We start from the raw sequence: 16,782 nt of genomic DNA, 5'->3' as shown, positions 1-16,782 counted from the left end.
CAGTTACACACCTGTGTGAGTAAATTTCACTGTGGTATTTCCTGAGTAATTTACAACCTGCCAATCAAAATTAATTAACAGGTGGATGACCTATTTTTCCTTCCCAGGCCTGGAGAAAGCAGAATATTTTTTTCTCTTCACACAACTTAAAGGGGGAATCCAATCCATATTAAAACTTCTTTTTAGAGGAAATGGTAAAATTAGACAAGTTGATACATGAAGGTGAAAGTTTGAACAATATTGGACAAACAATGAGAAAGTTATGAATTTTTTAAAGTTTTAAAAATTGGTAATCATTATACCCATGACTACTCTTCCATATACTCCAATACCTAAAATGGATAAAATGTTTTTTTTTTCAATAGTTTTACTTCAAATTACATTTTTCTTTCATGAGGACATGAAACAATATACGAACTGGCCCATATTTAAATTACTGCCCCAGGGGAATGGTTACTTAGGAGAAAACCGCAAATCCCTGATAATTAAATACATGGTCTATGGAAAAGTTGTCCTTGCCCCTTGTCATAATTTACTTACCCAGTTGCCAATTTGAAATCTACATCGTCTTAGTTAGTTTGGGATTTAAAGCTGTTATAACTTTCTTAATGCTTTTCCAATTTCTTTCCAACTTTCACTCTTCTGTTTTATTTATTTGTCTCCTTTCCAACTCAACATTTGTGACCAAGGCTGGATTCTGACTTATGCAACTAATTTATGAATATTATATTTGACAATGAATAAATTGTTTGTAATTTTTCATTTGTTTCCCGATGATACATGTAGCTCCAAGTGGCAACTGCAACACTGCGTGAACGTTCAAACCAGCTATCTGCCCTCAAGAGGGAGCTAGAGAAAGGTGCTACAAGCCAACAATCCCATGATGCAATGCTGCAGAAAGAAAGGGTAATGCTTGTCTCTTGATAGAATTTGAAATATAATTGTGACTTTTAAATTTAGAATTTTAATGCTAATTATAATTCTTAAAAATAAAGTATTGAAGTATATATCTTTTTCCATCAGCTTTATTAAATAAAAGTGGATTTTGGAGTGCTCGAAAAATGAAGTTGTTTTTACAAAAAAAAATTATACTATTTTCAAGGGGGTGGATTTCACTTGATAGAGTTCCTTACTGTTCAGACATGATTGACTCTGAATTGATTATATTAAATAATGATAATATGGACATTTTAATGCACTGGTATCCATCATGAAAAGATGCTCATGGAGTAGTAAATAAAATAAATGGAAACTTACTAAAGAAGGGGAAGAATTATATTTACTTAAAAGCTTGTGTGAATGTGTTTTAGTAGTTTTGTAGTTTTGAAGGTGCTAAGACAAGAAATATTGCAGATGTCTTTTGGAAGTTTATTCCATAGGAAAAGCCCAGCATATTACTTGGCTAATTGGTTGACTATTATTTATTGTTCTTGTTATAATTGCTACAGAATGAGAATGCCAGGCTGTCTGCAAAGATTGAGACCCTGACAGAAAAGTGAGTATTGAATATATTTTGTTTGCATAGCTAGTAGCCTTTTTATCTTGAATATTGTAGTAATCATTGCAAATATTAAATTGTTTCCTACTTTTGTACGTGCTATGGTACTTTTTGTTTTTAGCGCCTCTAAATTCCCATTATTATCATTATTATTATTTAGTGTTATGTATGGAAACTGGATTTATTTATGGCAAAAAAATGTACTATACCCGTTACTATAAAAATGGCACAACAGCTAGATACATCATTCTTTTTGATAAATAATAAAATCAGTCCTGATTTTGACTGATTCAAAGCATTCAAGCTAAATGAAACAGTAGTTTGGTGATCTACAAAGCACGCAGTCTTGATCATTGTCTAAGGAATCTTTATCAAAGAAATAACAATTGACATGTCAAAATTAATCAAGTTTGCCAAGATTTATTTAGCTGTATACATTTGTATGTCTACTTAAGAACTGGTCCAATGGCATTTTTTTTAAAAGATTGTATTTTCGTACATGCTCTCATTCCTTGTTTAGATTGTCTGGCTCAAAAGCGCAGGTGACTTCGCTCCAGCAGGCCTTGGACGCCGCCAAGAATGAAAACAGAGAACATACACGGGAGACTGCAAATGCTCAGGTATGCCAATGAGATGGTCAGGGTGATGGTGATGATTGTGGTTGCAATAATGGTGGAGGTGGAGGTGGTGGTGGTGTTGATGGTAATAAAGACAGTGATAGTTGTAGAGGTGATGATGTGATGATGGCTGTGTGGACTAGTGGTGATGGTGGTGGTGGTGGTGGTGGTAATGGTGATGGTGATAGTGATGACAATAGTGGTGGTGTTGTCTATGGTAAGGGTGGTTATGTTGATGGTGGAGGTTGATGCGTTAACTTTCTGGCCTTTGGAAATATGGATAATTACTGTGATCTTAATTTAGTTTTAAAAAAGTGTGTAGAACAATTCATGACAAGACTGATGAAACATTTATATTTTCATTTCCGAAAAATTGTTATTAATCATGTTCTAATTACAATGTACAGATCCAGAATTTGGTTTTATTGATACCAAAATAGAAATGTAATCAAATTTTTAAATGAATTATTAAGTCAAAATACATGTAGCAGTGGCATTTTAAAAGTGTGCTTTTCTAGTTTCTTATTGATTATGTCTGGTAAACATCATTGATAAGCTTTTTTATGATGAATAGTGCATATTTGAAGCTTGTACATTGGAATGTCTTGGAATAATTCATAATCTTTAAAAAATAATATGCTTTAGAAATTGCACTCTTGTAATTTGTAATGTATTCATGATGCATGCAATAGAAAAAAGAAATTAGAAGCAAGTTTAGAATGTGCCTTAGCATGTTTCATTCATGTCGTCTTTTGATAATCAATGTAGTTGCTTTAAGCCGGTAAAGAAAGATATTTGTTTGTTGTTCCCATATAGCTGTAAAACATGTCATGGTTACAAATTATCTTTCAATTTCAAAGCACAATTTTTCTTTTCTGTCAAGCAGCAATGGAATCAAATGCTTTAGCTGGTATCACGGTGCCTTTCTGAAATAACTTTTTGCTTGTTATCGTTGATATCCATCATGTTTAAAGCATAAAGTAGTATCTTTAATATTTTGTTGGATGTTTGAACGTCAAATAAAAACCATAGTGGTTTATTTCATTAAACATTTTTTCATTATTGTGTGATCGGAGACTGCTTTGTTTCTGAATGTACGAAAAATTGAAAATACAGCTAGCTTTTTTTTTTGGAGGGAAAAGCAATCTATTTTATTATAGAACCACCTGTCCATAAGGACCAAAATTTGGGTTTACAATTTTCTATATTGAAACGTGTATTACAGGGACCTGTCTCTAAAGACCACTTGATAATAAAGAACATAATTTTCGAAATTTTGGGCCCTTCGAATAATTTTACTCATTGAAACAATAACATGTATTTCATGAGGTATGGACATGTCTTTAAAGACCACCTAGTTTAGATTCAAAAGACCACTTTTGTGATTCTCTTGGATAGTCTTTCCTGATTTTCTTGTCTCCCTTGGACGGTCTCTATGTGCAGATTTGAATGTATTTCTGAACTTGATTCATTTCCTCTAGGATAAGCTGAATACCACTCTTACCACTATGCAGATGGAGAATAATAGGGTAAAATATTGTGCACTAACTAAAAAAAACTACCTAGATCATGAGTTAACATGACATCATTTTCATCTTATTATGTACCACATATATTCCTAACATAACTTCTGTGCTGTACCTCAAGGTTCTCCTCCATTCATCTTTAATAATATAAATAAAAGCTTTGCATGCTTCATAGTATATAGTTTGATAACTTTATTACAGGTTATTCAGGGTTTTTTTTTCCTGATTGAAGACAATAGTCGTTGGTTGCTTTTTTTTGTCTGAATGGCTGAAGTGAGACATAGGTGCTACTTTTCCAGTAGCTGCGTCAACATTAAAAATCTTAACCTAAGATTTTAAATTTTAAGGGGTGTTATTATTGTCATTGTAACTCTTAAAGGACACTGAGGTCATTTCATGAATCTGGCTGTAATGGTATTATTTGGTTTGAATCTATGGTAACAAAATCAAGGTCAAAGGTTGTTCAAGGTCAATGAATTCTGATAATGTTGTGGTATCACCATCAGAAATTTATTTTAAATGTTAAGATTTTGAATTTTTAAGATAATATTGAAATTATAAGTCCTTGTGTAACAAAACTTAACCATAATGATTTTGATGTGTCAGCACTTGCAAAATTTATTCCTGAAAACTTGTTTAAAAAGATTTGTGTCAAGTGTATTTCAAAAAGTATGTGCACTTGTTTTCACATGCCAAATTGATTAAGTTCAAAGGAAAAATACCACATAAAGAGAAAATGTTTCTTACTTCAATGCCACAAAGTCAACTCTGCTGCTACATTAAATAGCATTATGCAGGCAAGACTGCCAGGGACATATCATTTGTTTGTCTTAACTTTCATTTTCCATCTCATTTTGTGTTTGTTTATTTATGCATGAATCATAACTCCTCTATTTGCCATTTCATCTTGTGTGCTTTGTTTTCATTCATGCATGCTTCATCTAACCCAGATGTCAATTGAAGGAGTGAGTAAAATATTACTTGCACACTATTTGCTGTTACTCTGATATTTTCATATGATTTTCATCTTGCTTTGACTCACCTTTTTCATATTCCCAAATATTCTGTGATTTCATAGCATTAATAAAGATGAATTCCTGAAACTGACAATTTTCTGATAACGATTTCTGTTTTGCTAATAAATATGACATTTACAACATATGTTTTAATTGCACAGTTCTTTTGAAATGTTTTTTTTTTATATTCTCTCCTTTATCTTTACAAACTGCATTACTTTTAATCATTAAAAGATAATAATAATAATAATACATATGATTTATATAGCATTTTCTCCGTTTTGATTAAATGCTCAAGGCGCTTGGAAGAGAGCAAAACATAAAAGTAAAGAGAACTAAGAGAAGTACAAGAAAGGGTAAATTAAAAATAAGGAAAAATGACTGTCTTCAAACCTAGTACCTGCTGGTGAACAAATGCAAATTTAGGTTGCCCTTAAAGGATGAGTTCTTCAGCTCCTGTGGTCGTGAATTCCACAGGGCTGGTCTGGCATGAGCAAAGGCTCGATTGCCCCAGGATTATACAAACAGACATAACAAAGCATAACATTAAACCATTATTCAAATTGAATAATTAATAATTATAGTTCTTATGAAAGGAAAAGTTGAAAAGCAGTATGTTTGTTGCATGGGGCATCAATATGATGTTCATTCCAGTTTAGCCTTTCGGACCTGAGGAAGAATTATCTCATCAAATGTCATTGTTATTATCACTACTTTCAATTTGTTATTATAATTATTATCATTAACTTTATTAGTATAATCATTATCATCATTATTGTTGTTGTTATTATCCTTATTAATTTTCATTATTATTATAACACCAAGTTGTCATGTTTGTTGCCACACTAGGCTCGCACCATCTGGGAGGAGAAACAATCCAACATGGCTGAGACGATGACTCGGGTGAAGGAAGACTTCCGTCAGTCAGAGCATCATAGACAACTGAGGGAGCAGGAACTCAGACAGATACAACAGGTGATTTTAATTTTTGGTTGATGGTTGTTGTGATGACATTCAATATCAACTGTGATGATGATATAGGATATTGTACAACGCCTACTTAACTTGTTGTACGCGAACAAATGGGAGGGTGAATGTCAAACATTCTTACCATTGCACAAAAGACGTACCATCCAAAATATACCGTTGCATGGCTTTAGGAAGTGACGTCACAATACAATTTAATTCATTGCGCTCAGTAAAAATGAAAGTGCAATACACATATAAGCCTGCTGGATAGATGCGCAATGCTGCCCAAGGTCATGTGCACTTGTGGAATTTTGCTTTCTGCTTTCGGTATTTTTGGTCCCCTTTCATAGATTACAACAGGGATAAACTCTTGTTTTTTCATATTAATGCTAAATTCTGAGGCGCTGTACAACCCAAATAGCGAATATTCTTATTCGTGCAATGGTGCAAGATTTTCGCATTTGGTGAAAGATAGAGATGCTCTATTCAAGTCGGCTAACGCCTGGTTGAATAGAGCATCGTTCTTTCATCTCATGCGAAATCTCGCGCCATCGCACTCATGCCTATTCGCTATTTGTATAATATCAACCCTTGCGTTATTTTAGTTGCTTCGCTTCAATATATGGCTGGTACCAAGCAGAACTTGTTTACTTGACAGCCAATCACGTCTCGCCATTTAACATCCATTGTCTAGTTTTGGTTCTACTATACATTGTTTTGCTCCAGCATTTTAGTCGTTCATGTGATTTTTCTCTGAGTGCATGTCTAAAATCTCAGTATGTCTGTTTTTAAGGCTATTTTACGATTTTGAGGTGCCAAACACTTATTTATTATAGGATATTTATATCATCCAGATATGCCACCTGTTAGGTACAGAGGATGACCCAATATTTTCATGGCTATGCTTGGTTTCTGATTCCAGTGCTTAGCTTTTTGAGGAATTGTATCTTCCTTTATATCGATGTCATCATTGTACATGTAATTTAAGGCTTAATTCGTGGATTAAATATAGTAATTTATGCCAATCAAGAAGTTAAGATGATGATCAAAAAAGTTTTTGCAAATTTTCATACTTGTTTGTTACAAAACATTTTTCTTTCAATATGGCTTTTCCAATTACAGGAATTAACAGAGGCCTTGAGGAAGCAATCTATCGCAGAAGCAAACCTAGAAATTCGCAAAAAGGTGAGAATTTACTTTTGAATAAATTCCATGTTCCTTACTCACATTTTGTACAAATAACATTGCACACAAATAATGTGTATATGTAGGCCTATATCAGGAAAGGCAAAGTCACATCTTTTCCAATGGACTATGCTTTTTCATAAGATGCATGATAAGGTACAAGAACTTAATTTTCAAATGAACTATTGACTTGCTTTGATTACTCCATTTTCTTTTCAACTCCGCTTACCCCCACCCCACCCCACCCTCATTTGCCGTTTTGTGCAGAATTCAATGTTAATAAATGCATCACCTTTTGCAATTAGTAATATATTTGATATTTGATAATACTTGATATTCATTTTAGTGAACCGTGTGCAGTTTGCTTTTCATTTTATAAGATAAAATAATATGAAGCATATCAAGGACCTCATGGAAGAACAGTGGTATTCTGTTAATACTACTGAAATGGGCCATCCTCCATATTTTAATTTGTTGAATTTGATCATGTATATATTTTATTTTTTTTATATGGAAATAATTACAAATGAACAAACAAATATCACACACACAAAAAACAGGCAAACATATATCCCTTTTAAAAAATTTCAACACATAATTGATGGTGGTTCCCATTTTGTATTATTGCTTGACTTCTGTGGAATGCTGAGTAACTTTTCATGAGACGATTTGAAATATTTGTTTATGGTAAAAGATTTGGCATAACTGGCACAGTAAAAAAGTGTGGTATAAGTTAACTTGAAATTAAATAGAACACTGCAAGGAGAATCCTGCTTAGTTAACGTAAATATCATATATTGTTGTTTTAGGCTTTGGAGGATCAGCAAAGGGACAAAGAGGGTGTGAAATCTGAAATGAAACAAGTCCAGGACCAGGTTCTTATCATGCAGCAAGAGAGAAGGACCTTGGAGACGAGGATTGAAGAACTACAGAATGAACTGCTTCAGGCGGAGAGGAACGGCATGGCAACCTCACAGCAGCTTGTTTCCACCAACAAGTCACTGCAGAAACTGGTGAGTTACGTGATTCTTTTGATTATTCATGCTGCTTGTGCATTTAAATTGAAGGAAAACAGTGTGACATTCCCAGGCTCAAGGAACCTTAACAGCAATCAATTATTTGTGTCGTTAAATTCATAGGTAATGCTCAGTATCTAATTTAGAAGTATTTTCTGTTTATGCCTCCACCCACTGTAATTGATCTTCAGAGGTATTGTGTTTTTGGGTTGTTTGTATTCTTTTCTTTCTCACTATAACTAAAGAACATTTTTGACATATCAACTTCAAACTAAGTCCTACATGAAGTATGCATATTTACTTCAATAACTCCATACATCTACTTGATTTGCTAGTTCAGCCCTCTGGACTGCCATACCCGAACAGAACTCCCAAGAATTTAAAAGCGCGAGCGCACCCTCTCCCGTTCAGGCTTACTACCCATGATCACCGCGCAATTAGCGTCCATCATCCTCTTTTGCTTTCGGCAAGCCACCTGTCAAGACGTGCTCAGATAAGTCTCCTAAGAGCTCAAATCTTTTTTGAGCTTTGGTATATTATTTTCGCTTATCTGTGGTGCATTCTCCCTTTTAATTTCAATCTTTCCATTTGTGTGTAAGATTGTGTTCAGAATTTACACCTGGCGTGACTTTTTAGACGTGTTTTTGGTGACACTTAAATTGTTTTTCTAACGTTTGAGTTCTCGTCGCGCCGCATCGCTAGCGCGTTCGCGGGGCACAGGCTTGGCCTGCCTACGTGGCAGCAAGCCTTCACCACCTGTCATGGTTATTGTTCTTCACGTTCAAAGCGTGGTGGCTTTTGGTGCCGTTTTTGAATTAAATTCTAGACAGCCTCTACACTTAGTTGTCGAGGGTGTTATTGATTTATTTCTTTTTGGACATGATTCCGATTGATTGTGAAATTCATTTATTGTTCTTATTGAATTGATTGAAATTATTTCTTCAATTATTGCTTTCGGATTGATTTATTAAGTTCATTGATATTCTTCTTCCTTTCTGTTCTGAATAAATTTCTTGATTGATATTTTATTCACAGGCGGATCTTAAAGCTCAATTCCTTTTCCTTCTGTTCTGAATAAATTTCTTGATTGATATTTTATTCACAGGCGGATCTTAAAGCTCAATTCCTTTTCCTTCTGTTCTGAATAAATTTCTTGATTGATATTTTATTCACAGGCGGTTCTTAAAGCTCAACTCCTTTTCCTTTCTGTTCTGAATAAAATTCTTGATTAATATTTTATTCACAGACGCTCCGGGGATTGTTTATTCGGCTTACGCAATTATACCTTGATTGATTGGTTATTCAATCCCCCCCAAAAAAAAAAAAAAAAAAAAAAAAAAAAAAAAAAAAAATTTTTGTTCTTTACAGGTGGGGTCTCCTTCCTCTTAGAAATTTTTTTGACCTTTCCCGGAATTGTTTTCTTCGTTCAATTCCCTCTTCCCTCCTAGTCTTATATTTTTTTACTTCGACAGGCGGGCTCTACGATTTCCCTTTGAGGATTTACTGTGTCGTTCTTCCTCTTGGAATCGTTACTAGAGAGACGTTCCTCCTTCCTCCTGTTCTGAATTTCTTTACCTTTCCACAGGAGGTTACTTTTTTCCTCTTGGAAATTATCGTAAAATTTCTCTTATCTGGAATTATTTGTCTCTCAATCCCTTTCTTCCTGCTCTGAAATGCTTGTTTCTGTGTTTCTTCGCAGGTGGAAACTTCGTTCTCTTCTAACTTGCATTCTTTTTTGAATTTTTGTTTCGAATTTTTCCTTCGGGCACAAAAAAAGAGAATATAGTAGGGGAACCTTGTAGGAGTTTCTTTTTCAAAGTCTCCGACCTCCTTTTTATTTTCTTACAGGCAGATACCTAAACTATTCTTAGGTTCTTCTTCCTCCCTACCCCTCCCCTCTTGTTTTGTTCTGTTTGCTCAAACAAACTCCTTTTAGGAGGAGGGAAAGACCACTCCGGTCTCCACTTTTAATCTAAGCGAGATCTTTATAAAAAAAAAAAAAAAAAAAAAAAAATTCTTGTTTTTTCTTTTTCAGGGTAGAGAGAGGTACCTTTGAATGGGACTAACACAGCCCCAGAGGACCTGGTGCCCTCCACGGGGACCGTCCCGATTGCAAGTTACAGAAGTCGGCCGCCTCCAGGCGAGTAGGAGGGACGCCGCGGTGAGCGCCCGGCGGCGGTGAGTATGAGGGTGCGTCGATCAGCATTCCGAATTTGCGGTCGGATGCTAAGAGAAGGAAGGCCGAGACTGTGGTGCCACGGTCTCGGACAAAGGAAAAAGTGGTAGCCAAGGCTTCCAAGCCTAAACTAGGTCCTGCCGCCGCAGCACCCATAGGGCTATGCGACCCACCGGCTACCGGGTCACCAGAAGTCCGGAGGGAGAGTGCGGTTCTCTCCCCCCGGCACAGGTCAGGATCTCTGCCGTATAAGTCGTCCTCCGTTGACAGCATCGGGAGAGATCGCCCAGCCCCTGACCGCGAGAGGCGTCACACAGACTGTAACCACAATCTGATCGTGACCACAATCTGACCCCGTCAGATTCGGGTGAATTTTCGTTGTTGGCGGCCGCCCTGCCAGGGGCGGCAAATCGTAAGAAATCACCCGTGCCTCTTGTGCCTTCTTCTGCTCCGGCCACGCCGGCGGAGCCCGCAAAATAAGAAGAAGAAGAAGAGGTCGAAGGAGAGGTCGGCCAGCCCTGTTGCCATGGGCGTTCCTCCTTCAGACCCTCTTATCGGTGGTCAGATGTTACAGTCATACATGTTATGCTGCTATATTCTGCTACCGCGAGAGGCGTCACACATCAGGCTGTGACCACAATCTGACCCCGTCAGATTCGGGTGAAGTTTCGTTGCCGGCGGCCGCCCTGCCAGGGGCGGCAAATCGTAAGAAATCACCCGTGCCTCTCATGCCTTCTTCTGCCCCGGCCACGCCGGCGGAGCCCGCAGAAAGAGAAGAAGAAGAAGAGGTTGGCCAGCCCTGCTGCCATGGGCGTTCCTCCTTCAGACCCTTGTGTCGGTGGTCAGATGTTACAGCTATTCATGCTGCTACATTCTGCTACCGCGAGAGGCGTCACACATCAGACTGTGACCACAATCTGACCCCGTCAGATTCGGGTGAAGTTTCGTTGTTGGCGGCCGCCCTGCCAGGGGCGGCAAATCGTAAGAAATCACCCGTGCCTCTTGTGCCTTCTTCTGCCCGGCCACGCCGGCGGAGGCCGCGAAGAAGAAGAGGTCGAAGGTGAGGTCGGCCAGCCCTGTTGCCATGGGCGTCCCTCCTTCAGACCCTTGTGTCGGTGGTCAGATGTCACAGCTATTCATGCTGCTACATTCTGCTTTCGAGCAGTGCGGGTTCACCCCACCCTCGACGTCTACTCACCCCGCTGATGCCCCTGAGCATCAAGCGAGACAAGTGGGCAATAACCACCAGACACCCGGGAAATCCTCGAGCGATTCTGTTAAATCGCCAGCCAGTGCACCGACTAACCGGGTGCCCCAAGATCGCGTGTGCTTTCCAGCATTTTCGTCGATCTCAGAGCACGTGTCCCAGCCGACACGCGGGGCCACCCCGGCGCTTACTGGACGACCCCCCGGTTCAGTCCATAGAGCGAGACTCCCTTTACGAGGAGTCTCTCGAAGGCGGACAGTGCGAGGACAACCCCTATCCCGCGGTCGACTTTTCAGTAAGCGCTCAGGCGCTGCTTGACAAGTATCTACCTCACATCTACCCTCCGAGCGGGGGTATTGATGAAGCAGGGGAGTCCATATTTTCTCGCCCCGCCTCTTCAGGCGCCCCGAGCTCAATCGGCCGAATTGGGGGTCTCGGAGAGTGACGGAGTCGCTCTAGACGAGGCAGCTCCTACGACGAGGAAGCCGCCAGCTCCGAGGGTGTAAATCCACCCCCGCTCTGCTGCTGCCCGGAAGCGCCAGGCTCCGGCGCCGCCGTCTCGAAATTTTCAAGCCTCTCGAGGCTAGCGAGAAGAGAAGGCAAAGGAGAGGGGGGGGGCGATTATTATGCAGGTACTCCCGAATTCGCCCTCTACGTCAAGCTCACATGCGGCGACGACTCCTTCAGCGGTAACTCTCTCCATTCTTCCCCCTAAGCGGGCCCGTAGATTGGAGGTATGAATCTCTTACATACCGCATGCCGCACTTCTCTCGTGAGAATGTTTGACTGCTTTGAGAGGGCAACCTATCACGTCCGCGGACCGTCCGCCCAGGCGACGAGACCGTCGCTTTTCTGGCCTGAACCTCACTTTCTATTCGAAAGTAAGGGTGCCCTGTCTTACTTAGCTCCTACCCTTGCAACGCCAGAGTCAGGGCTAGTACAGATACCCGTTCTCCAGCGATCGCCGCTGAAGAGAGGGCGACTCTGATATGAGCACCATCACCGCCCAGCGGTATGTCTCACTATCTCATAGCTCTCCGAGCTTATGAGTATGTATATCGGATCTGAATGTCACGGCGATTAAAAGTTCTCCTGTGCTTAATAATCGCTATGCCTTCACCACCCGGTGCATTATGGTTATGTTAACCTATTTGTCTCGTATTCGGGCGGCTCGTACGAACCCTGCCCGAGCTGCCATCACCGGTCGTCCCCCCGGACACCGCCGGCAGCACCCGCACCGAATACGTGGAAGGTATCAGCTTTTCATATGCTAGATATCCCTCCTGTTGACATTCACAGCTGTTCCCCGAGTCTTTCCCGGTTGGGTAAACATCATCTCGGAGGAAAGTAACCGCCGTACATCTCATGAGATTGTTGGCTATGTACGTGCGTTCAAACTTGTTTAAAGCCCCAGGATTCTCTGTCGGCATTCTATGCCTACTTTCTGGGCACACCCACCGTACGGGTCGGCGAGTTCACACCAAACTGTACACCGCCAGACCATCGGTCGAGCTCTAACTGTCTATCTTATAGACTGCCCTCTATGTGGGTCAATCTTGCGGGCGTCTCCGCCGTTCCCTCCTTGTGCGGAGTGGTCTACGGTGGATGTCTTTACCGTGCCCGTTTGTCGAATCGGCTTCTTTCTTAGAAATTTTTTCACGGCACACTCGAGTCGCCCCGCATGCTGCTTTCATCCTCCTTCCATGCAATGCATGTGGCCACGGTCACCGCACGACCGAGGATGATGTAACCGTGGATGGATGTATGCTTATGCCTTCCTAACCACGATCACTACGACCCGCCTTCTCTCGGGCCGACTGTGGATGAGTCTCTCCATGTAAGTGATTTACTTCACTGGAGTTCTTCTTTTAGAAATTTAGATTCTCATCCCCCGCTGCTTAGGGCGTCATTTTTGCCGCCCCCCGCAGCTTTTTGGAGCTCCTTATCTTACCGATATCGGACTGTTCCATGCTGCCGCAACCGGCGCCGGCGGTGCTTGCTCTTACGATCACTTGAGAAACAGGCCTTGTGACTGTTTTCATAAACAACTGGTTCTCACCGCAGACTGATGGAAATTTTGTGATTACTTCCTCAAGTCTCCTTCGCTTGTTTCTTCAAGCGAGGACTTCGACACTCTTAGCCAGTTTCCGTCCCTAACTTGATAGGACAGGGCCGTTGCTACCTCATTCGATTCCGTTGCGAATGTAACGGTTGAGGTATCATGTCTGGCGATGTCTGTTCGTTTAGAGCATCTCTTGATGGTCGTTTACACGTAATATCGTGACAGATTTTTTTTCGCCAGCTCCCTCTGGCGTACACTTGCTGCTGCTAGGGATTCCCCCGCCCAGCGGACAGCCATCGCAGCCTAGCCTCACGGGCTCTCTCGGCGATGGTGGCTTGAGCCAAGCCACCTCTTCCACCGCGGGCACTGCACCCTCAGATGGGTGCTTCAATCAGTATGGGAGAAAGGGGATCCTGAGTTCTCTCTCGATCACTCGGTCTAACACACTTTTGTCGTGATGTGTACCGCGCTGTTTCCCTGACACGCCCGGTTGAGCTGTTTTGACCAGACTGCTCTATTCTACATAGGCAACATGTCCGCGGCATTCCTTATTAACAGGATGGCACTCAGTCGCTTTCTCGACCCTTGTCTGCCTTACGAGTGGTTTTCTTCCTAAATCCCTACTCTCCGTCGTTCCTGGTCCCCTTCGGACCGCTAGTAACTTTTTACCACAGCTCTCTATCAGAATTCTGCAGATTTTCTGCCCTCACGCATTTGAGACAGATATCGAATTCTGGGCGCTTTCTCCCACGCGGAGGCTTCCCCTACAGAAATTTCCAAGCTTGCGGGAAGCGTGCGACTAGCTTGCGCAAGCTTGCGGCATGCTAGTAACTAGCATGCGGCGAGCCTAATTAAGCGTGTGATATGCGTGCAGAGTAATAGTTAAGCGATCTTTTAGCGAGCAGGGACTGTTCGCTAGCAGGCACTCGCTTATTAAGCGAGCGCCCTGCTAGTCGCATGCTAGTTACTAGCAAGCGGCACGCTTAAATTTCTGCAGGGGTTCTGAGATATCTCGCCTTCTCAGATTGGTCGATTGATCACTTACTGAGCCTTAAAAGCTTCAGTTTTCCGATCACGATTCTTGTTGAAACTTTCAACAAATTCCGATTCTTACGCTCTAGTCAGCAGGTGATGTTGTTCTCCTGACACTAGGCCGAGGGCCCATGATACTTAGTATTCCTGAGTATACAGGGCTTTCCTCTCGACATTTTTGAGGGCCGCCTTTTGGCGCTCAACTAACTCCTTCACTTCTTTCTACTTGAAGGACATTCCGTCCAGCGAGGCGAGATTTGCTGCTTCGGCGCTTAAAGCAGCTGCGGCTTTTTCCCCCTCTCCCTAAATTTCGTTGTTTTTGTTTTTTCAAATTTTCTTAGGCTTACAATTGAAAACATGCCTCCCTACGGTTTGAGTCCGTGCTGGTCTAGCAAATCAAGTAGATGTATGGAGTTATTGAAGTAAATCATGAAAATACTTACCTGATTTTCTTATTTACGAGATAACTCATACATCTACTTGATACCCTCCCACCGACCCTCCGCCTTGCGCAGCAACATGTTTCAACGTATGGGCTTGCGAAAGGTGAGGAAGATGGACGCTAATTGCGCGGTGATCATGGGTAGTAAGCCTGAACGGGAGAGGGCGCGCTCGCGCTTTTAAATTCTTGGGAGTTCTGTTCGGGTATGGCAGTCCAGAGGGCTGAACTAGCAAATCAAGTAGATGTATGAGTTATCTCGTAAATAAGAAAATCAGGTAAGTATTTTCATGGTTTTAGTGACAATGGTCTTATTATTTTTAGGGTATCAATGTCAAAGGTTGCAGGGGTCATTAACTCTCTGAAAATATTTTTGTTCTCACGATAACTGAAGAATTGTTTGAGGGATCATCTTTGATCTTGCTTCTTATGCATATTGGAGTGAAAATTGTCTGGGGAGTCAGATTTTGAGGTAGAAGTTCAAATGTCATTCATGAAAATATATGAAATATATAAAATATGAATACATTCTCAACGATAATTGAACATTTTAAGGGATCATCTTAAATCTTCCATCTTAAATATACTAGTGAGGGTGATCTGAGCAGATTTTTGAGTCAACAGGTCGAAGAGCTCATTATTTGAATAAAAAAAGAGAAGATAGGTGTGTAGTATATATATTTTTCTGGCAATGGCAGAAACATAAACTTTTACTGTGTGCAGTGGAGAATCTATTTACATGTAGTTTTAATTGTTGCGATTTTTTTTCTTTCAAATCTTTATCTTTAACCTGTAAAGCTTAGTGAGCGATTACATAATCTATTTTCATGGTCAACCATCCATTAGGGTCAATGCTATCAATTATATTAGACTGAATGTTATATGATAGGACTAGCTTACTTGTGATTGCTGAGTGTGATTTTTGTGTTTATATTTGGAATTTGCTATTGACAAAAATTTTAAATGTTTATCAACAGAAAATTTAGGGCCACAACCTTCCTAACAACCTGTTTGTTATTTGATTTTAAAAGAATGAAGTTGGTCTTATTTGAGGTCTAGAATAAATGAAAAAAATGTAATTCAATTCATTTCGCTTAATTGCCTGTCTTAAGAGCAGAAAGGCAAAATTAAAGCTTGAAATCATAGCTGATTCAGATAATGTTGTAATGAGACCACAATTAGTTTAAATATAAATCTAGAAAAGCAATGAAGTTTATCTTCACTCTCTTAAAGACCCAGACCGGGCCCAAAAATGATATTGCCAAATCATATACCAATCGAAAGCTAATAAACTACTCAATATAGAAATACAAGCTCTATGCATTTTCACTGCTTAACAGCTGAGTATTTAGCTTAAGAATAGCTCCAATTATCGGGATTCGAAAATAGACTTGCTTGTAAATGCCTTCACCAGCCTCGAGACGTCATGTTGTGTTTATGGAAGCAGTGTAATTCCATAGAGTTTAAAGTGGGTGACATAGAGATATCATAAACATCTTTTTCTGCAATCTTGAATTGATGAAATGTATGGATTTTGATTAGTTTTCACTAAATTTTATTTCCTGCTTATTTGGCACAGCTTTAGAATTATTTCTGCATTTGGATTGTGTGTAACAAGTTTTCCTGACATAGCAATTTAGGCCCAATAACAGCTAAGAAATCACAAAAAAAATCTAGGGAAGAGTTGTAGGTTTCCATCCCTTTGAGCACTGAATGATGATGATTTTCATTTTTTTTCTGCAAATTGAAAAAGAAAATCGAATTCAGAATCTGAAAAGCAGAAAAATAACAATTTTTTTCAGTGTGCAAGCGTATAGAATCACAACATGACATCACAGTCTTTAGGCCAGAGAAAGGCAAATGGAAAGCCTTTTGTCCAAAACCCCCGCGAAACCCGTTAATTTTATTTTTTCTTAACCCTAAAGCCCCCCCCCTTGACATTTTTCGCGATAAATCCGCCACGCAAAATTTTTTGACCGCGTTGCTCGCTTACTTTTTAATTTCAAGTCTCACGCAACTTTTGACCCCCAGGTACGCGT

At 40.2% G+C, this 16,782-nt stretch overlaps 1 protein-coding gene across 5 annotated transcripts in view; it reads left to right on the top strand.

Annotated features, from left to right (window-relative positions):
• Positions 1-16,782, top strand: part of LOC121411799 (ankyrin repeat domain-containing protein 26-like) — a 77,675-nt gene that overhangs the window by 42,086 nt on the left and 18,807 nt on the right. For 3 of the 5 annotated variants that reach the window (XM_041604659.1, XM_041604662.1, XM_041604658.1), the window contains exons 16-22: positions 787-906; positions 1,449-1,495; positions 2,019-2,118; positions 3,597-3,644; positions 5,507-5,632; positions 6,749-6,811; positions 7,621-7,824. In XM_041604659.1, the coding sequence (XP_041460593.1) occupies positions 787-906; positions 1,449-1,495; positions 2,019-2,118; positions 3,597-3,644; positions 5,507-5,632; positions 6,749-6,811; positions 7,621-7,824 (708 nt within the window). Of the gene's footprint in view, positions 1-786; positions 907-1,448; positions 1,496-2,018; positions 2,119-3,596; positions 3,645-4,591; positions 4,607-5,506; positions 5,633-6,748; positions 6,812-7,620; positions 7,825-16,782 lie in introns of all 5 variants that reach the window. The other 2 variants (XM_041604660.1, XM_041604661.1) reach the window with 2 other exon arrangements.

This window comes from Lytechinus variegatus, chromosome 3, assembly GCF_018143015.1.
Source record: "Lytechinus variegatus isolate NC3 chromosome 3, Lvar_3.0, whole genome shotgun sequence".
NCBI lineage: Eukaryota > Metazoa > Echinodermata > Echinoidea > Temnopleuroida > Toxopneustidae > Lytechinus > Lytechinus variegatus.
This window is presented reverse-complemented; position numbering and strand designations above follow the sequence as displayed.